The 21,853-nt window shown below is 41.2% G+C and overlaps 1 protein-coding gene across 1 annotated transcript in view; it reads left to right on the forward strand.

The window, feature by feature from the left end:
- The first annotated feature begins 6,983 nt into the window (after positions 1–6,983).
- WDR1 (WD repeat domain 1) overlaps positions 6,984–21,853 on the forward strand; it is a 51,286-nt gene continuing 36,416 nt past the window's right edge. The window contains exons 1-3 of the mRNA XM_074229792.1: positions 6,984–7,092; positions 7,240–7,361; positions 17,723–17,813. Coding sequence (XP_074085893.1) covers positions 7,077–7,092; positions 7,240–7,361; positions 17,723–17,813 — 229 coding nt within the window. The 5' untranslated portion in view covers positions 6,984–7,076. The remainder of the gene's footprint in view (positions 7,093–7,239; positions 7,362–17,722; positions 17,814–21,853) is intronic.

A 21,853-nucleotide genomic window follows, 5' to 3' on the forward strand; every position in this document is an offset into this window, starting at 1 on the left:
TAAGATCAATTTGAGTTCAGTGGTCTAAGTGAATCATGCTTCAGCTGGCAAGAGGAATATGCTAAGTGTGAATAGAATATATATATACACATATGTGAATGAAGTATATAAGGTACCAAAGTAAAGCCTATCTCAAGGCAAGTTGTTCCACTAGTATCTGGAATGTTAAAAGAAACTAAGCATGGTTCCAACTGAATTTATGTGATGATAGAAAACAAATACAAACATGAACTTTCTTCTATATCACAGGAAGGATGTCTAAAGCAATGAGCAGTCAGGTTGAGCTAGAAAAAAAAAAAGAGGTATCCCCTATTTTGCACATACTGGCTGCTAAGAGGTATTTAAAGAGAAAATCCAGATGAAAAGTGAAAGTCAGCATTTTCAAGGGAACACATAAATCCTGGGAGTACCACAGAAGTGGCACCCACATTTTGCCCACTAAAGCTCAGAGACTATCAAGGTCAAGTAATATTTGAGACACCAGGAAGGCAAGTTTTCCCAATGACCAATCTCCCTTCTCTTGAAGGCGATGTAAAAGTACCTAAGAAATGCAGAGAAGAAAAGTAAGCATGTGGTTCTTCAGACATTTTCTGGGAGCAGCTCAGGTCTTAAAAAACTTCAGATTATTTCCTAGTCTCTTCTAGCAACCCACACACATAGGATTAGGCCAGAGTTTGAAATTCCCAGGGTCTCAAATTGAGAGACTGCACACTACAGTGGAAAGAGCACAGAATTTGATGAAATGTTCAACTAGGTGTTCATATGGAGTTCATAATATTAACTTGAGCATCAGGAAAAAAGGAAATCTTTTTGCAGGCAAAAGAAAAATGGGAATCTGGCAGGTCAAGATGGATTCATCTCTTCTTTGGGGGTAGGAGCTCAACCACATGGGGACTTAAGACATGAGGATCAAGGCATATGAAAGAATCCCAACTGACTGATATTGGCTACAAATATTCTTTTTGCTAGTTTTTGTTTTTTTTTAGGTTTTTGCAAGGCAAACAGGGTTAAGTGGCTTGCCCAAGGCCACACAGCTAGGTAATTATTAAGTGTCTGAGACCGGGTTTGAACTCAGGTACTCCTGACTCCAGGGCCAGTGCTTTATCCACTACGCCACCTAGCCACCCTAGGTTATTTTTTTCACCCAAATTAGGTTTGTTCCATTTCACATTGCCAAGTTATCATTTGATGACTTCCTTTATTACAGAGGGAAAGAACTCTTAAGATGTACAGTAATTCTCTAGCACACAGCACAAGAAGGTAGATTATGAGAGCAAGTGATTAAGACCCTATCATTGTGGTTGAAAAGTGACCATCATAAAACAGCACAACAGTCAGTTCCAAAACAAAGAAAGAAGGGCCAATTTCATGCCGGAAGTAAAAGGTACAATTTATTTGCATCCCCAGAACCTATAGTGTTATTGTCCTAAAGTGGGTTTTAATGGATGTTGTGGCATTGTTCCCAGTTGTATCATGGCCAACTCTAACACATTTGGATTCATCAACATCTTCAAGATTAGATGCCTACTGGAAGCAAAGACTACTTTTAGAGGGCATGAAAATACTTAGAAGGAAGGGAAGAAAGAGAATAAGAAGTTATTAAGCATCTGCTCTATGCCAAACTGTGTTTTAAGGGCATTTATGAATCTCTTGATGTTAACAATCATTGTGGGAAATGGTTATTACGAACCCCATTTTACAGTTAAGAAAACTGAGGCTGACAGAGGTTAAATGACTTGTCCAGGATCATATATAGCTAATAAATGGGAGAGTTAAGCCTGCAGATTTTATTAAAGTCTAGGACAAAACTTGTATATAGGAAAGTATTGCTTTTAAGGATATTCATTAAAATTTCATCACTTTGCTGTTTTGATTGCTTCTCAGCTTATGGGACTTTTCCAGTTTCTTTCAAGAGCCTATGAGTATATTCAAAATTTTGTTGAAATCAAAGGATACAGACTATGATAAAAAAGGTTTCCCCTTATGTCAGATATTGGGTCTTTAAGAGGCTACCACTTATTAAGCTTCGAATCCAGGTGCCCACAGATGATGACATGCTAGTTAATCACTTAATATTCAGGTGTTGGTCATTTGCAGTATTAACAGCACGTAAGAATTTGACCACCTCCCAGGTCCTTCTAAATAGACCAAGGTCTTTGGCAGTTAGTAGAATTAGGTCACCTTGAAGGAGGTCAAGGGAGGCAGAGAGGAGTATTCCAAGCAAAGTTGGGGGGGGGCAGTGCAACAGCACAGGAACTGGAAAGGTAGTCTGGACAAAGGAGAAATAGGTCATTGTAACTTGTTTCTTTTAGATGACAGATGGGAAGCAATTTACAAAATAAGAAAAGGTTCCAGAGGCTTTCTATACCCAATAGCAATTTTGTATTTGCTCCTAGAAGTATTGAAGAACCACTATACTCCATTAGCTCTCCCCTAGGGACATCTGAGCTTTGTCTGGGGGAAAAAGCAGCAGAGCTAAACGTTGGTATTTCCTCATAGTTGCTGTGTCCTCAATAAACCAAGACAACTAGATTTTTTAGACTAAATAGCCTAAATTCCATTACACTACTTGATAGTGATTGGCAGTCATGCTACTCAAAACTTTGGTGAAAGAGGACTTGAGTTTTTTTAATTATTAAATGATTTCTTTGAAATAAAAAAAAAAATAGGGCAAGATGACTGACTAGTCTTGTGATCTCAGGTTGATGGTTTTTCCAAATTAATTAAATTAGCTACTTCTCTTCAGCATGACACAGTCAAGGGATATAGAAATAGGGATCATAAACTATAAAGTATCTTCTTGCAAAAAAAATCGAGTATTTGATGTTTTTTGATAATTCCCTTTTATTGTGACCACTGTAAATTTGATTGATTCTAAAAACTTTGAAGCTTTTTCATAGTTTTTAGAATCAGTCAAATTTACAGGGATGAATCCAAAGAGCCTTAGTTTAATAAGTTTTATGTATCAGCATTTGTATTAGAAAACAAATTTAAAATAAATTATTTTAAAAATCCAATATTTTTCAGTTTGTAAAAAATAACTTTTCTAAAATAACAAAAGATTTAGGGAGAATAGGGGTTTTTGTTTTACATATTTTTATAAATCTCTGGGCCTGGCTTAATAGAGGACAGCTGGATTCTCCCATCTTCTTTTGAATTCAATCTGTTACAATATGTTGTTTTGGTAGCATACAAAATATACTTCCAAAGTATACTTCCAAACATATGAAGAAAATCTGGCCTCAGAGGATGAAGTTGGGGGGAAAAAGGAGTATTTTAGATGGCAGTTAACAACTTAATAATATGAAAATCGCTTAAGGCCCTTAAAACTTCACCAGAGTCCCCAAAGCAAAGGTAATGCTGAAAGGTTCTCTTGTAGTTCATTTTTAAAATGTCTTCCCAAGTGTGTCTGCTTTGCATATGATTTTTCATAATACAAAAATTATAGACTTTAGACTAGCCAGTTTAATACTCATTATGTAACTATGACTTTCTCTTTCTACTTCTAAGCAGAGATATCCAAATCTCAAGCCCAAATTGTAGAACAAAGATAAGGGTTTTATAGACATCATTATGCTGAAGGACAAAGAGGGAAACAAGCCTTTATTAATCACATTATTCCTAAGTTTTAAGGTTTTGCAATTTGCAATAATTTCATTCTTGCAGGACAACCCTACAAGAAGCCATTACACTCACTTTACAATTTAGGAAACTGAGGCAGGTAGAATTAAACCACTTGCTGAGTCAAGTTGTTATCTGAACTACAGGTCCAAGCTATATACACAATTTTACCCTGTTGCCTTTTAAGAGTTAGGAAATGCCTTGCAGTCAAGGTATTTTAATTTTTTAGTTTGCTCTTCACAACCAGTGGTAGATTCAAAGACAAATATCCCAGCATTTACCACTGGATGCCTCCACTTAAGCCAAAGGGAGATTTGCACACAACATATGATTTTGGATCACAGGTTTGACACTTTCATGTATTCTTTAATCAAGTTCTTTCTCCTGACTCCACTCTCCCAGGAGCAAAGGATACCCCCTATGACATTTACCTCATTAACCTATTTCAAAGGTCCTTAAGTGATGCATCTCTATACAAGTTATTCTCCTCTGAGGGATTTTCTTTTTCTTCACTAGAAGCACATTTTGTTCCTAGATTGTTCTTTTCTTTCCTTTTTTTTTTAAAAAGAGTTTTCAAGGCAATGGGGTTAAGTGGCTTGTCCAAGGACACATGACTAGTTAATTATTAAGTGTCTGAGGTCGGATTTGAACCCAGGTACTCCTGACTCCAAGGCCGGGTGCTCTATCCACTGCTAGATTATTCTTAATCTCCATTCTCCACCCCCCAAGGTCCCTTGAGCAGATGATAAGCCTTACAGATTTCCCCTTTCCTTCCCAACATCCTGTTTTTAAGTGTCTGGAAATAGTGAATTTCAGTTAGAAGCTGGTGAAAATCAAATTATGACTCCTTTGGAACTTGCTCATAAAACCCAGATTAGAGGGCCCTAATTTAATTGTCTCTAAGTAGGAGTACAAAATGGCACTTCCTACCCTCTTGGCCTATTGAATGACTTTCAAGCTTTAGAAGAAATCCACTCCCCCCCTACCCTTTTGTAGAAGTAGCCCTCTCTCCTCTTTCAAAAAAGAAACAAGATAAAATTACTGCCCGACTAGGAATCCCCCCCTTCACTGGGCAAAACCTAGAAAGGGCCAGTGGATTTCACCCCCCCCCCCCCTTCCCCACTAAAGGAAGGGCAGGAGGAAAGAAGAGAGGAAAAATGCCTATCTACAAGGCTCTGAATAATAGAGAGCCCTCACAAGGGAGATTCTTCCCCCATCCCTACAGTCTATTTGCTTCCCGCTTCCAAAACTAAACAAAATGGGAAGAAAAATAAAGTTTGTCAAGTTATTCAGAATTACAAGTCTTTGAATAATGGAGTCCTCAAAGGGAAGACCCCTCCCACCTTCAGCTACAGCCTACTTCTTTCCCCTCCTTCCAAAAAAAAAATTGAAGGAAAAAAGAGCAAAAAAATCTTTCAGTTTTTCAGTCTTACAGTCCTTTAGATAATGGCGGAAGATTACCCACCCCCAGCTAGTCTATTTTCTAACCCTCTTCCAAAAAAAAGAAAGAGCAAGAAAAAGTCTGTCAGTTTTTGCTCTTTGCAAGACAATGAGGTGAAGTGACTTGCCCAAAATCACACAACTAAGTAATTATTAAGTGTTGGAGGCTAGATTTGACTCCAGAATGGGTGCTCTATCCTCTGCATCACCTAGCTGCCCCCAGTCTTGCTTTAAATAATGGGACGTCCCCAACAAGAAATGCCTCACTCCCAGCTACAGTCTACTTCCTTCCTCTTCCAAAAAAAGTTTCAGTTTTTCAGACTTCTTTAAGTAACGGGGAGCTCTCAACAATTTACTTCTTTCCCCTTTCTAAAAAGAGAAAGTAAAGAGCAAGAAAGTCATTCTTCCTTTAAATAATGGGGAGCCCCAACAGGAAGATACCCCCCCTCCCAGCTATAGTCTACTTCCTTCAAAAATGAAAAAAAGGAAAGAAGACTTTCAGTTTTTCATTCTTCTTTTAAATAATGTGGAACCCTCAACAGGGAGATACCCCACTCCCAGCTACTTTCTTCCCCTTCAAAAAAAAAGAAAGAACCAGAGTTTCAGTTTTTCAGACTTCTTTTAAATAATGAGGCCTCAATAATTTACTTCTTTTCCCCCTTCCAGAAAGAGAAAGGAAAAAGCAAGAAATTCAACTTTTCAAACTTCCTTTAGGAGCCCCCACAGGAAGATGCCCCCCTTCCAGCTAGTCTACTTCCTTCCCCTTCAAAAATAAAAAAAGGAAAGAAGAGTTTCAGTTTTTCAGACTTCTTTTAAATAATGAGGAGGCCTCAACAATTTACTCCTTTTGCCCTTCCAGAAAGAGAAAGAGCAAGAACGTCAACTTTTCAAACTTCCTTTAAATAATGGGGAGCCCCGACAGAAAGATGCTCCCTCTCCCAGCTACAGTCTACTTCCTTCCCCTTCAAAAATGAAAAAAAGGAAAGGAAAGAAGTTTCAGTTTTTCATTCTTCCTTTAAATAATGGGGAACCCTCAACAGGGAGATGCCCCACTCCCAGCTACTTTCTTCCCCTTCAAAAAAAAAAAAGGAAAGAAGCAGAGTTTCAGTTTTTCAGACTTCTTTTAAATAATGAGGCCACAATAATTTACTTCTTTTCCCCCTTCCAGAAAGAGAAAGAGCAAGAAAGTCAACTTTTCAAACTTCCTTTAAATAATGGGGAGCCCCGACAGAAAGATGCCCCCCTCCCAGCTACAGTCTACTTCCTTCCCCTTCAAAACTGAAAACTGGAAAGGAAAGAAGAGTTTCGGACTTCCAGCCTTCCTTTAGGTCACGGGGAGCCCCACCCCCACCCCCACCCCCACCCCGGCTGCAGCCTCCTTCCCTCCCCCACGCCAAAGAAGCAGGAAGAAGGCTGGAGAAGAGCGGCCTCCAGAGCAATGCCGGGGGCAGCGCCCGCCCCGCCCCGCCTCCCTCGGACAAACTTTCTCCCCCACTTTCAAAAAAAGGAAAAAAAACGGGGGGCAAGCGGGCCTGTGAGCCCCCGGGCAGGCCGGCCGCGGGGTCCGCGCGCCCTCCCGCGCCCCCGTAACGCGGAGGAGCGGGCGCCGGGCGCGGCCTGGGCCCGGGCGCCGCCGGCCTTTTCACTGGGGGGGGCGCGGGGGCGGGCGGCGCGGCGTCACTTCCAGGGGGCGGGGCCGGGGCGGGGCCGCGCGGGGCCGGGCGCCGGGTCCGCGCAGGCTCGGAGCCGTGCAGTTGACTATATATGGTCAAAGCGCGGCCGGGCCGCACGCTGGGCGCTCGCTTCCGGGTTGTCGCGGGCTCGGCCGCCGCCTGCGCCTGCCAGAGCGGCGAGAGCAGGAGCCGGGCGGCCTCGGGGCGGGAGCGGCGGAGGTGGCAGCAGCGGCGGCGGCAGCAGCGGCAGAGGCGGCAGCGGCGGCGGCGGCCCGCGACTCCGGCGGCTCCAGGGCGGCGGGCGAGGCGCTGTGCTCGGGCCGCGCTAACAAGTGGGCGAAGATGCCTTACGAGATCAGTAAGTGCCGGCGGCCGCCCCCCCACCCCGGGAGCGCCCGGGTTCTGGAACCTTCCCGGGAGTGCCCCCTCCGGCGGGAGGTGGGGGAGGGGCTCCGCAACAGGTGCGCCCCGCAGCCGGCGCCACGGTGCGTGTCTCTCCCCGCAGAGAAGGTGTTCGCCAGCCTGCCGCAGGTCGAGCGAGGGGTCTCCAAGATCCTCGGCGGGGACCCGAAAGGCCACAATTTCCTCTACACCAACGGAAAATGCGTCATCCTGAGGAACATCGATGTAAAGTATCCCCCGCCGGGGCCCCCTCCGCCCCGGGCCCCCTCCGCCCCCGGGCCCGGTTCCTCGGTCCCTCCCCGCCCGGGCTCCCGCAGCGGTGGGGGAGGGGAGGCGCTGCCACACCCCTCTCCCGAGGCCCCCACACCTCGCAGGTGGCCGGGCGGCGCGGGACCCCTCGGAAGGGGGTGTCTGCTTCCCTTTTAAAACCCTCTTTATTTTCCCTGAATCTCGAAAATGAGCGGAGGAGAGGAGGCCAAAGTGCTCCCTTGCCCGCCCTTAACCTTTATGAGTCAGCCCAGAAACACTAATGAATTTACTCCGAGCCGGCCCTCCCTGCAGGAATCCCGCCCCCGGGTGGAGAGCACTTACTTCCAGGGCCAACTGCTGAATTGTTGTCATTACTCTGTAATTATTCCAATAACGGAGATGATTCCTTTTCTGGCTTTCGACAAAGCTGCATTTTTAAAACATTTCCCACTCCCCTAATGTTTTCCAGTTGGACCAACCGAGAAGCCCTAAACAAATAAAAGTCTACGTGTACTATTTCTGACTAAGTCATCACTTTGCTTCTTGGAGGGACATAGCATGAAGCCAATGCTCTTTAGTATTTATCATTCGTGAGATGTTTCCTACTTTTGGAGTGAGATAGTATGAAGCCAATGCTCTTTAATATTCATCTCAGTGAGATGTTTCCTACTTTTGGATTAAGATAAAGTCAATGCTCTTTAGTATTCATCTCAGTGAGATGTTTCCTACTTTGCCTCTTGGAGGAAAATAGGATGAAGCCAATGCTCTTTAGTATCTGTCATCAGTGAGATATTTCCTACTCTTGGAGTGAGATAGTATGAAGCGAATGCTCTTTAATATCATCTCAGTGAGATGTTTCCTACTCTTGGAGTGAGATAGTATGAAGCGAATGCTCTTTAATATCATCTCAGTGAGATGTTTCCTACTTTTGGATTAAGATAAAGCCAATGCTCTTTAGTATTCATCTCAGTGAGATGTTTCCTACTTTGCCTCTTGGAGGAAAATAGGATGAAGCCAATGCTCTTTAGTATCTGTCATCAGTGAGATGTTTCCTACTCTTGGAGTGAGATAGTATGAAGCGAATGATTTTTAATATTATCTCAGTGAGATGTTTCCTACTTTGCCTCTTGGAGAGAAATAGGATGAAGCCAATGTTCTTTAGTATCTGTCAACAGTGAGATGTTTCCTACTCTTGGAGTGAAATGGTACGAAACCCAGTGTTCTTTAGTATATATTCATCAGTGAGATGTTTCTTACTTTTGCCTCTTGGAAGGAAATAGTATGAAGCCAATGCTCTTTAATATTTGTCAGCAGTGAGATGTTCACTACTCTTGGAGTGAAATGGTATGAAGCCCAGTGTTCTTCAGTATTTATTCATCATCAGTGAGATGTTTCCTACTTTCCCTCCTAGAGTGAAACAATATGAAGCCAAAGCTCTTTAGTAACAGAAAATAGTATGAGAACAAAAGTAAAAACTGACATTGTTTAAAGCATTTGTTAATTTTACAATTTACTAAGGGTCTTTTGCCTAGCAAGCCCTCTCTGAAGTCTGTGAGACAAGTTGTTTTATCATGATTTTACCAATGAGACCCTTTTCCCCTTATGATCCCACTTCTTTTTTCTTAAGTCAGTAATTTCTTAATTACCCTCCCCAGTACTTAGCAAAATATTGAACAGGAGAGGTACAGAAGAACTGAATTTTCTATACATTGAATTAAGGAGTCACAAACAAATTATAAACTCTTAGCTTCAGTTTCTTAGCCAGTCAGCTACCTTTTTCATGGGGTTATGAGAATTCAGATGAAATATTTGAGATGATGGTGCTTTGAAACAGTGAAGTGTGAACCACTGATGACTGGTAATTCAATAAACATACCAAGCATTGTGCTAATTAAATCATCATAAACCACTTAAATTAGTAATCACTTAAATTAATATAAGCACGGACCCAGCTGGTGGGAGTAATACTTGTGTTGTAAGAAAAGCCCTTCCACTATATTCATAAAAGCTCATCACCAGGTGAGTCACAGAGTGGGGTGTTTTGTTTTTTTTTTTTTTTTTGACCATAGCAACTTTTAGAGACTACTAAGCCTCAGCCCTTGCAGATATGCATTAATCTGGGGGAGTACCCTCATTGACAAAACTAAGGATTCTTGCAGGAAGATTATCACCACCTACTTCACAGGACTGAAATCGCCTTACTATATGTTATCTCATTTGATTATCACAGTAAGGTGTGATACCTTCTCAAAGTGTTTAGGTAACTGAGAAAATTACCCCTCCCAACACCACCATTTTTTGTTGAAAATGTTTTGGATGAGAATCTTAATTATTCTTTGGCTCCTTATATTAAAGAACTAAATATAAACCTTTGCTTGCTGAAGAGGGTTAAATTGCAAACACCAGTTGGTGTGAGTATCAGTATGATGATACTCTCAGTTTAGTAATGGAAAGAAAAATAAATTTGAAGTTGTGCTGCTCTGTAGCTTTGTGACTTTGGACCACTCATGATTCTTGCTTCCTCATAAAAAGGAGGTAAACTTATCTGTATATTGAGGAAGAGGGATAGTCCATGCACATGAAGTGGTTGGATTTATGGAAGAGTTGGAACTTTCTTTGTATCTCAGAGAGCTTGATCTCTGGGTGGTGCAATGGATAGACCGTCGGAGTCAGGAGGACCTGACCTCAGATACTTAATAATTGCCTAGCTGTGTGACCTTGGGCAAGTCACTTAACCCCATTGCAAAGCTAGATCTCCTTTAGATAGATGAAAAGATGAAGCTGATGTCACCTTAAGGTTTTCAAAAGATTTAAGATATGCTCTTTCAGTCTCATAATAGATATGGAAAAGCTCAGGCTAAGATGAAACTGAAGCACCATTTTCTTTCTGAAGTTTTTTTGAGCTCCCTCCCTTTTCATTTCTGTTCAGGTTTCCTTGTCTTCCCATTTGGGGTCTCTGGTTTTCCTTTAAGATAATGCTACTTACTATGAGAGGTCTTTCCTGGTGTGCTTTCCTTCCCAATTTACTTTTGTGAAGGTTTTAGGTTCTAGTGTAGTAGGAAGTTAGGTTGAGGCCTAAGATGTTTGGGGTCCTTGAATACACAGGTAAGGAAGTTGACAATATTCTCTAGTAGCAATAATAGAAAGGAGAATAATTTACAGTAGAAGAAAGAGCATCGAAATCCTAGTCAGAATATTATGATCCCCTTCCTAAATAGGTCACAATCATTAGCTTTATCCAAGCCTCAGTGTCTTCTTCCTATGAAATATAGATATTGGACTAGGTGAACTAAAAAAAAATCCTTTCTAACTGTAATATCCTATGAAAGCTCTTTTCAGTGAAGTCTTACTTTAGATACATCTATTATACTAGGATAGACTTGATACATCCTCATAAACAGTTATACTTTCCACATTGTGACTTTTCATTATGGTTTAAATATATTACAGGTCAGCATAACAAATTAAATGGAAATTCTTGCAGATAACACAAAGTTTAGAAACTCAGGCATAAAGTTAGAATTGTAATATTTATTATATTTTAATGCCATAATAATTCAGACTTCTCTGAAATGAGGGAATTGTCAAAGAATTTTAATATTTTCCAGATCTCAAGAGGCAGGCATTATGCCCCTAACCCCCATAATGTGGAAGGGCTAACCTTACAACTTGTCCTGTTGATGGTGTGGAAAGTTGTATTCAAAGATCAGATTAATTTCACTTCTTAAATTTGGTCTTAAATGATCCACCCAAATCCTCATTCACTGTGGGTGAGTCAAAGCAATATATTAAGGGACTGGGATTGCCAGCCAGACACACCCCTGCAAGTGGAAAGTCTTACCTAGAGCTAAAACTGTGAGGTGATGCCACATTGGCAGTTTATGGATTCACACAGTGCTTCTTGTTGGAGCTCAAGCCACTTACCACAGTTTTCTCTAACTTCTAGACAGAATAGCACTCGTTTTGTGAGTTGGAAAAACCAGATAGACTCTAATGCTGAGGGGGTTGCTGAGATGAATGGATGAAGGGTGTAGGAGCGTCATGTCCTGAAAGAGCAGGGCTTGGGGTTTATTGCTCTTGGCTTGTTATCGACACACCCTGAGATTCTGAGGTCAATTTCCTCTTGCATCTCCATTCCTTTGGATGTATTATGGGTGTGATGCTTGAAGGGCCAACCACAGAGATTTGTTTTGAGGATCAGCAATGTAGATATGCCTTCTTGTCAGTTGATAGGTCCATCTAGTACCTTGGAGCTCCTTAAGTTTTACAAATTATTTAAAAGAACTGATTTTATTCTCATAAAACTCTGGAAGAAAAATACTGTTACCACCCTAATTTTACAAACAAGAAAACAAAAGTCAACTAGTTGAATGAACTGTCCCAGCTACTGTCTGAGGGTCTCTGACTGTTGGACTAGTTGTGTTTTCAGTTGTACTACCTAGTGCTGGTAAAGAAGGGCAGAAGTTGACCGCCCTGCACTCAAGGAGCTCAGTCCACTGAGGGAGACAACATACAATCACTGCATATTAACATGGTGTTAGTTTATTTTTCAATCATGTTGGACTTTTTTGTGACCCATTTGGGGTTCTCTTGGCAAAGATTACTGGAATGTTTTTCCATTTCCTGCTCCAACTTATACAAATGAGGAAACTGAGGCAAACAGGGTGAAGTGACTTGCCTAGGGTTACCCAACCAGTAAGGAGGCTTAATTTGAACTCAGGAAGGGGATTCTTCTATTCCAGGCCCAACACTATCCACACCACCTCATTACCAGTACTAAAAAGATCTGATCAGGTGGGATGGGAGGATCAGGAAAGGGTTCTCAATAGCAGGTTCTCAATAGTAGGACCAGAAGGAAGGTGAAAGGCAGAAGATCAGGAGGGAGAAAATAGCAGGAATAGAAGACAATCTGAAAATGGCTGGAATTGTCTGTTATGATCATCAGGAAGGTTCATGTCACTGGTGTCGTGTAAAACTTTTTAATTTAAAAAGTAGTTTTTGAAGTGTGAGATCTAAAGAGGATGAGTATTAAATGCCCATTTTACTGATAGGACAGAGGTGAAATGACCAGAGGTCACCTAGTTCATTGATGAGAGTTAGAATAGCAAGCTGTTTTCTTGTTTGAAATTTAGTTTCTCCCCAAACATTCCCATGCAGTTGTCAGTTCTCTGTGTAGAAATGCAAATTGTTAGTTCAGCAAATGCCCCTTGATTCACAGTATTTTGTTAGCTCTAAACACATTGGCCTTCCTGAGCTCAAAAGACCTTTTGTCAAAAAGTCTTGTCTAGGAAAGTGAGCCTGTCTAATCTAAGGTAATGGACCGGTTCCCTTTTAGTTTAGCATTTTAAGCCTGTTTGGAATGTGAGCTGATAGCAGAGATAACAGGTGGCTGCCATTTTATCTGCAAAAGCTCTAGGCCTCTCCTGGGAAACTATGGGAAGGAGAGTTGGCAGCACCAGGAAGGGTTCTTTACTAAGCTCAGACTTCAGTGGCCATGCTTTATCTCAGACAGGCTGCATTTCCAAGATCCTTAGCAGGCTTCTGTGCTGCATAGAGGAGGCAGCCATTTGGGGAGTGAAGGGGGAGTAATCCAAAGAGTTGGCTCATTGAGTGCATTCACAGCCCCACTCCCAAGGGCTTAACTTCTTAGAATTAAACTTGCTTTTAGAATCCATCTAGTTTAGGGATATTTTTTTATTTAACCTGGGGTCCATGAAAAGCCAGTCTTGCTGTAATTGGGGTTTAACATTTTCTTTAATTATAAATGTAGGTAAAAACCTTTAGTCAAAGAAGGGGTCCCTGGGCTCATCAGGCTGTCAAAGTGGTCCCCCAGCTGGTCCTCATTTATATTTTACTGAAATCCAGAGAGACTGAGGACCTTGGTTCAAATTCCAGTTCAGCTTTTTAATACCCATATAAACACGGGCACATCCCTCAAAGACTGTACTCCAATTTACTTGTTTGTAAAATGTAAGAACTAGACTTAGATGGATGACCTTTGGGGTCTAGTATTCCTCTCTTTATGTCAAATAACCAATTCTCTGAAGTTAGAATTATGAGTCGGAGTGGGGGGGGAGCTAGTCAAGTTCACTATAGTCAGAATCTCTCCATTCTTTACTATCAGAGCATCTAAGTAACATCACAGTACAGATCATGAGCAAAAAAGTTTGTTTTAGAACCAGAAAGAACCTTGGTCCATTCAATTCAACACTGCATTATAGAATGGAATGAATCCTATATTTGGAGTCAAACGTTTCCAAGTTCTTCATTGTTCTCTCTGAGTTTCAAACTTGCTTAGATATGAAATGGGAATCCCAATATTTGTACTGCCTATCTCATGGGATTATTAGGATCACACAAGCTATCTGCCATCAGTATTTTCCAATAGCAAGGTGTCCTCGGCAATGATTTTACAGCTGAGAAAAATGGAGCCTAGGGAAATGATTTATTTGCCCAAGATAATATGACTTGTTAATGGGAGACATAGATTCAAGTTGCCACTCTTGACGACTTTCAATTGTACCCTGTGTTAGCCCCTTCTAAGGCTGTGTGGGAGATCTTGGAAGAAAAGAATAGGGCAGAAAAAAATTTTTGAAATGTTCATTAGGGTCCTGGTGGCCTGTTTTCCAAGTAAGATCATGGCTGCCATGGACATGTTAATGCCCTTGGGCTTTGATTGTTGGGGGGCAATCCACCCTAAATTAGGATTTAAGGGTGAGGGTAGTCCTCTTGTGATCTAGTGACTTAAATATGCAGAATTAGAAATAATCTATTGGGAAGGGAAGGGCTTCTGCAGCCCGGGGACCTGAGTTCAAATCATCTACTTTCCCTGGGCTCTGGTTTCCTTATTTGGGAAATAAGAGTTGGAGTATTTGTTTTCTCAGCCCCATTCCTACACTAGTTTTTTGGATTTTTACTTCTGTCACCTTTTCATGAGATCAAATAGTAGAATCCAGTGGAATGAAATCTAATTTTTGTTTTGTTTTGAATGTTTCCTAGGGCTTTTTTGCATATAGTGGGCATTTAAATCAAAGCATTTTGGATTACAGTTGTTCCTGCTTTGCCACATGACCTAATAAATCTGAAGTGAAAGATTCTGGATTCAAATGGAAGCTTTGTTGCTCTTACTATTCATGACCTTGGCTAAAGTCAGTGACTTTACCTGTACAAATAAAACAGTATTTGAACAGCACTATTCTACCAAAGTCACTAAGCATCAGAAATTAGTCATCCCATCCTAATTCCTACCTGTTGGGAGAAACCTTCATCTAGCAATCTCTTCTCAGTCTGCCTGAATGTGGGCTTCTTATTCAAGTTGTCTGATTCTTGTTGTCCAAATTGATGTTGTAGTATCATAGTAGGCAGAGTGAGCCCTGAACCTCCATTCTCCATGTGATTCTTGCCACCTTGTGAGCTAAAGATGGATAGTTGAAAAAACAGGCTCCAGGATGATGGCTAGTAAAGGGCCAGAGCTGTCTCCCACCACCTTACATGCACCAGTAAAGACTCTTCAGTTATCCCCTTCATCATGTCCAGGTGATGGCAGTCCTGGAAGCCAGGGTGTTCTTCTGTTGCCTGGGTTGGACTCCTGTTCATCCTTGGCTCTGTGCTTGGTTTGATCACCAGCTGGTTTTGTCCTATGGGACCTCCTTCCCTCTTAGGCCAGCTCTTTCTGGACCTTAGGTTTCTTGGTGGTTTCATTAACTTCACAGTTGTACCTGAGCTCTTTCATCTTGAGTATTATCTACCATGTCCTCTGACCTATTTCACAAGCAAAGAGCCCAGCATGAAAAAGAGTATTATTAGATCTGTTTTGCTGAGAACAGGCTGTTATCCACCATGTACCCTAATTGTCATGTGCCTTCTCAGTGACAAACCTGACATGCCGGGACACATGGGAGACAGGAAATCAGCTCATTTGTAGGGACTGAGGTTGGCATAATGAGCTTTGCATTGGGAATGAGCCAGAAAGTGGCAGCTTGTGTTTCTCTGGGGGCATTTATGGCTACAAAGTGCTTCATCATGGTCCAATTTGAACTTCCCATCAGCCCTGTCAGGCAGGACAAGCCAAATCTTCCCCTTATTACTTTGGAGTGGAAATTGAGGTCTAGAGAGGCTTAAGAGACTTGGTTGGAGTCATGGAGTTTCATTTCATCTTCATTTTTTTTTTAAACTATGAACCCAATAGTGCTAAGCATTGAGGGAACAGTGTAAAAAGGAACTGGTTCCTGTCCTTCAGTGCCTTGCATATGATGAAGATGACTGATAAATGCAGAAAGGGCATTTATGGGGGGAGGAGAGAGATCATTGGTAGGAAAGGTTCTTGTAGGTAGTAACATTTGAAATCAAGTCAGGCAACATTTATTAGGTGGCAGGCACTTTGCTAAATTGATGGAGATAACCATGCAAAAAAAAATCATTCTCTGTCCTAAAGGTCTTACATCTTAGTAGGGGAGATAAATGTGTGACTAAAAACCAGACTTGAAAAGAATCTAGGGAGTCATTGAGGCAGACATGAGAAGGGGATTGAGATGCCCAACAGAAGATAGGCACTAGAGAGACTGGGCAGGCCAGTTGGAGTCTGGTGTAGAGTGGGAGAAGGTTTGGTTTCCAGCTTGCCCCCTGCCTTCCCCCATTCACCCTGCTCTCAGAACAGCCAGACAGGGGCCCACTGACTCAGCTGTAAGTCATTAGGTTTAATTGGGAGTGTCTGAACATATGCTAACTGACCCAGTTTTGTTCAGAATAAAAGCAAAAGCTGCCTATCTATTGTATGCTAATGCCAAACTCTTATTAGGAGTGACCCGTGGTGTTCCACATAACCTTCTTGATGAGCTGCCAGTGGTGTGGCTTATTCAGAGAAGCAATTTTTAGACACTGATTTTCGAAATGCCCTTTTTCTCCCCCTCTTCAAACACTATTCCTTGTTCTGAGCCATAGCAATATCCCCAGAGGCTCAAGTCTTCCTTGGTAAAGCCTCTCAGAATCACTCTAGCCATTCTCAGAATGTCTTGAGTATAAATAATATCCTTTCAGAACCTGACCCCCCTTTTAACCTTTTCAGTCTACTTTATATTTTATACCCCCCACTCAAGTAGCCAAATTGTTACTCACACATGATGCTTCATCTCTGTCCCCATGCAGTCTTCTTGTCTTATCCATCTGGAGTCTCTGGTTTCCTTTAAGATTCAGCTTCCTACTAAGTAAGGCTGTTCTTGGTGTGCCTCTTTTCCCTGATTACCTGTTCAATACGGGAATCTTTGTACATGTCTTATATGTACATGTCTCCTTTAAAATGCAGTCTCCCTTGGAATGTTATTCAGCAAGGATCTGTTATATGTAGAAGTGAGCTAAGGACTCTTTGAGTTCAAAGAGGGGGGGGGATTAAAAACAATCTCCTTGAGGGCAGGAACTGTTTTTCTGTTTTCTTTCAAAATTTTTACATTTCCCATACTCTGGGGCACATGAAATCAACTTAATTAGCTTAAATGATTTTATTTTACCTTCACCAACCATGGTGGTGATATAGGGAACAGATTCTCTACCACCCCCTACAAATTGTGCCTTGATTGGCCTGGTCAGTTGAATTTCTTGTCCAATTTCAAAGGAGAAAAGAAAGGAAGATGAAATTGATATTGGAGAAGTTTGTGTAGACAGTAAAAGTGACATTCTTTTTCCATTTCATTGAGAAAACCTTGAAGCATTTATAAAGTATACCCAATTCTGGGTGAGAAACAAACTTCACATAAAGATCTTTTTGTCTATTTTTTATTGTATATTTATATTTATTGATTTATGTTAATGTTCAACAAGTCTATAATATGACTTACCTTACATCACATATTTGTATATTTAGAACATTTATATATATGTTTATACATATTTCTTACATATGCATTACACATTTATTGAACATTTTATACTGTTTAACCCACTGTTAAATAAAGAGGTCTTAAGGAAAATGAGATACTGAGTATCACTAAATTTTCATGACTTTTATCCCACAATTTTCTCTTTATTTTTAATTTTTTAAAAAGATACATCTGGTGAACAATTAAAATTTTACAATGGGGGAAAAATAGATATGTTTAAAAGCATAAATACTAAGGGATCTTACCTAATCTAATCAAACCCTCTTAGTTTTACAAAAGAAATAAAGATCTAGGAAACTGAATTGACTAGTTCACTTATTGAGTTAATAATTCATGACAGCTGAGAGATGAATTCAGGTCCATGATCCTGTGCCCTTTTGGTTATAAGGGGAATTGGGTGCTTTACAATCCATTCTTCATGTGTGTATACCAACTCTACTTCTTCTTGGGTACCCTATTCTACAGAATCCAGCGATTGCAGACATTTATACAGAACATGCCCATCAAGTTGTGGTGGCCAAGTATGCGCCTAGTGGATTCTACATCGCCTCTGGAGGTAAGGGATCTTACTTGTGCAGCTCTTCATTGCTTCTGGGGACTGAGTTGGGGATTGAATGGCAATTTCCAGGAATAGTTGCTAACTTTGGGTGTAGGGCTATACAGGAAAATTGGAGGGGTGGGAGAACCAATCTAATTAGCTTTGGTTTGGGTAAAATTGGCAGGTTGAGAAAAGCTGAAAAGACACCAGAATTAAAGCTTATTCAGTGGATGCCTAACCATCTGGTTGCCACCTTTCAGCTGGTCTCCAATCAAAGGCTGCCGCTAGAATGTCTTTCATAAATGAAAGCCAGCTTTTTCTATGGATCCCGGCTCTCCTCCTTTGTGGGTGTATCTCTTGTGAAATAGTTGAACTAGTTTCCTATCCCATAAGGTTTGGGTTTTATTTATAGTAACTCTTAGTTTTGTGTCACAGTGCCTTTTTCACCCCCTTTTTAAGACTCCTGGGCAAAGATGTGAAGAAAGGGGCCTTTTGAACCAGCTAATGCTGTTTGTGTAATCAGCCCTTACTAAGAATATAAGTTCATAGTTGGTTAAATTCATTTGAATTGGTTCCTGTGACTTTAACCAAGTTTTCATTTTTAGATTTTTTTTTTCCTGAGGAAAAATCCCTTGCCCTTGTATTATGTTTGGTATGCGGTATTTAAGCTTAGCTATGTGCCTTGAAGCAGTAACACTTCATAAAATGTACATGTATGTTTATTTCCATATCATAATTCCTTTTAACATGAAATGAATTTTAGGTCTTATAAGGTAATGATTAAACGTTGGTCCAGAGAGTAGCAAGGCTCAGAAAGGACCAATAGTTCATAAACGGTGTGGTGTTCAGATCTTGAAGTAAGTCAGAGAAGGTGCAACCTTGACAAGTTGGTGGCCTTTGAGTCTGGTCATCTTAGGAAGTGTTTGATGTGTCTTGGGCAGCTGACTCCATACTAAAAAGAGCATATGGCCCCTAGACTTTCTTCCTGGTCCTTTCTGATTGTTTCTTGTACTCTGTATTCCATAAAGCATCATTATTCACTACTTCCTTCCTGAGGGTCAAAACAGATAGACAAAAGAAACTTGACTAAAATTTGAGATGGTGTGGGTGATGGTAAGATATCCAACCTTGCCAGGGTGAGCAGGGGATGAATCTTCTCTTTGAGGTCTGCCTAGTAAGAAGACGAGGTTTTTCCTCCCCTAAGCCTGGCATTATCACTTTGCACATAATTTCTTGTCTTGGATTCCACATTTTTTTCCCCCCAGTGGTACCTTCAAGGATACATTTTCATATCCTGATAAGGGTAAATCAGGGCTGCCTTTGGAATTTTTCTCCTGCCAGCTCAGCTCCCCAGAATCTTACTCTCAAGCCTATGTACTCAAATACCAACAAAAGAGACACAGTTGACTTTGTGGATGCTGATGGTTCGTAAGTCTTGTGAAGATCTGTCTGTTCCCTATTCATCAGTCTCTAATTTGAGCTTCTTTATGTTTTAAGTGGTGATGAGATAATTTCTCTTTGGACATAAAAATGCAAAGAATCTCAAAGTAACTCCTAGATCTGTATAGCTGGATGTGACCAAAGATGCCATATAGCCCTACATTTCTTTTTTTTCTTTTTCTTTTTTTTTAATTGAACCTCAAGGAAGTTAGGAACCTGCTCCAGGAAATAAGTATCAGAGATAAAATTTGAATACAGGCCTTTTGTTTCCAAAGCTATGCTTTTCACTTCAGGGCTCACTGAGTTTTTGAAATTTGTTCTGGTTTTTTTTTTTTAAATATATACCATAGTACATTCATCTACATATTTACATGTGTATATATCCATCTTAGATTGGTATGATTTTTACAGAACCTCTTGACTTTCCTAATATACAGGGCAAGGGAAGATGCCTTGTTCTCCAGGCAAGCCAACTCTTCACACATGTTATTTCACCAAACTATATACATTTTTTTCTTGTGACAAGGAATATCTTCTAAATGGTGATTCATCTTTAAAAACAGTAAGTTATAGAGCACTTTAAAATTTGCAGAACACTTTACAAATATCTCATTTGATCCTCAAAACAACCCTGAAAGATAGGAATGATTACAAACAAGACCAATTTTACAGTTGAGAAAACTGAGGCAAACCATTAAATGACTTGTCTAGGGTCACATAGATAGTAAGTTTCCTAAATTGCATTTCAGCTTGGATTTTTCCTACTCTAGGCCCTGTTCTATTCACTGTGACATCTTGTTGTAGAAAAACTTCTTTATAAGTCAGTGTTTGTAGGATTCTCAAAAGGAGTTGCTTTAACAGTGGTGCTGTCCTGTAACTAACTGTTTAACCTTTTGATGACTTGGGGCTTCGTTAATCATTCCAGTGCAGTTAGTGGGAGGAGAGGTCAGTGATGAGCAGCTGAGGTTTTGGGCCCAGGTAGTAGAGGGATTTGGAGGAGTGGTTTGATGGCCTGAGCTATTCCTGAGCCCTTTGACTTGGCATAATTGGGAGATTATAAAACGTTGATGATGATATTGGTCCTTTGTTCTTAAAGATCATGACATCAGAAGGTGATGCCATGCCAAGCACATGAGTTGAATTTGAGGGAGGAGGATGCTGTACAAAGTTACTAGCCTCACCTTCTCCAGAGTCATCTGGGTCCAGTGGTCAGATATGAATCGTGATGACAGGAGAAGATTCTGGATGTGAGGCAATCAGGGTTAAGTGAATTGCCCAAGGTCCCACAGCTGAGATTGGATTTGAACTCAGATCCTCTTGACTTCAGGACCAGCAATCTAAACCTTATACCACACAGCTGCAATTGCCCTTATGATGCCTTAGTTTTTCTAGTGTGTGCTGCATGCACAACTTCAGATTAGACCTCAAAGTTCTTTCCAGATCTAAATTCTGAACCTTAATGTCAAGGTCAGGTGCTTGTTGATGTGAGTTTGACCAAAAAACCTGAAATAACACAAGGCTGGACCTGACCTGGCTTCTTAGGTTTGAATTTCTCTTCTATTTTCCCCATAGTCCCTCTGTTGTCTGCCCCCCCCCCCCCCCAGTCAGCCAAGGTTAGGTGACTTGCCCAGGGTCATACAGCTTAGGAAGCATCTGAAGTGAGAATTGAACTCTGGTCATCCCAGCTCCAGGTGCAGGGCCCTCTCCCTGAGTCACTTAGCTGCCCCCATTTTTTTCCTTCTTTCAGTAGTCACTCTTGATCCATAGTTTAAATTTGCTTGGCCTGAATTCAGGAAGCAGAAGGCAGGGGGATATGGTTGAGAGGGCTTCCTCTTCACATCTGGTTCCTCTTCCTAACACACCATCATCCTCTTGGAAGTCTCCCTCCAAGAATGCTCCCCAGATGGTGAAGGTTGGGCCCATGGACCAAGAGCAGGTGTTCTTATCACAGGACTGGACAACATAGCTAAAGAAACAAAAAATATTTTCTTCAGAGCCCAGGGCAGACTTCAGGCTTGCTTTTGTGAGAGCTTGAATTTCCACTAAGAAAAAGGACCATCTTAGGTGCTTCCCATGAAATCTAAAATGCTCTTAAGAGTGGCATGAAAAAATGGATCTCAAATCCACATACTCTCTCCTCCATTGTCAATCACCATGCTAATTCGTGAAGATGCAACTATTGGTAGTCAATACTTGATGACAGAATTCTGGCAGGGAGGGAGGAAAGAAGCCTTTGGGTCTCACTTTTCTTAGTCTGCAATCTGTTAAGTTGAAAATGCAGCCTTTCTTTGGGAGGGGAGTAGTGTAGCACATGGGTTATGCATGCCTTATGCATGCCTTTCATTTCTTTCTTTCTCACAAAAGAACCTATTTGAAAATCTTAATGTGAATTGTTGAATTTGTTCTTGATTTATGGTCTTTTGGGAAGGGCGGGATTTCAGTCCTCCAGGGAGCCTCAGACACCATCTTTGGATTAGTTAGTTCTCCTCTTCACTAGAGTCCAGTGTTTGCCTCTTCCTGCCAGCATCAGCTCCGTTGGCCTGGTTCCTTCCTGCCTTCCCAGTCTTCTCACACCTTACCCATCCTCTTCATGCTCTGGCCCAGTACCACTGATTCTC

Source organism: Macrotis lagotis, chromosome 3 (assembly GCF_037893015.1).
Source record: "Macrotis lagotis isolate mMagLag1 chromosome 3, bilby.v1.9.chrom.fasta, whole genome shotgun sequence".
Taxonomy (NCBI): domain Eukaryota; kingdom Metazoa; phylum Chordata; class Mammalia; order Peramelemorphia; family Peramelidae; genus Macrotis; species Macrotis lagotis.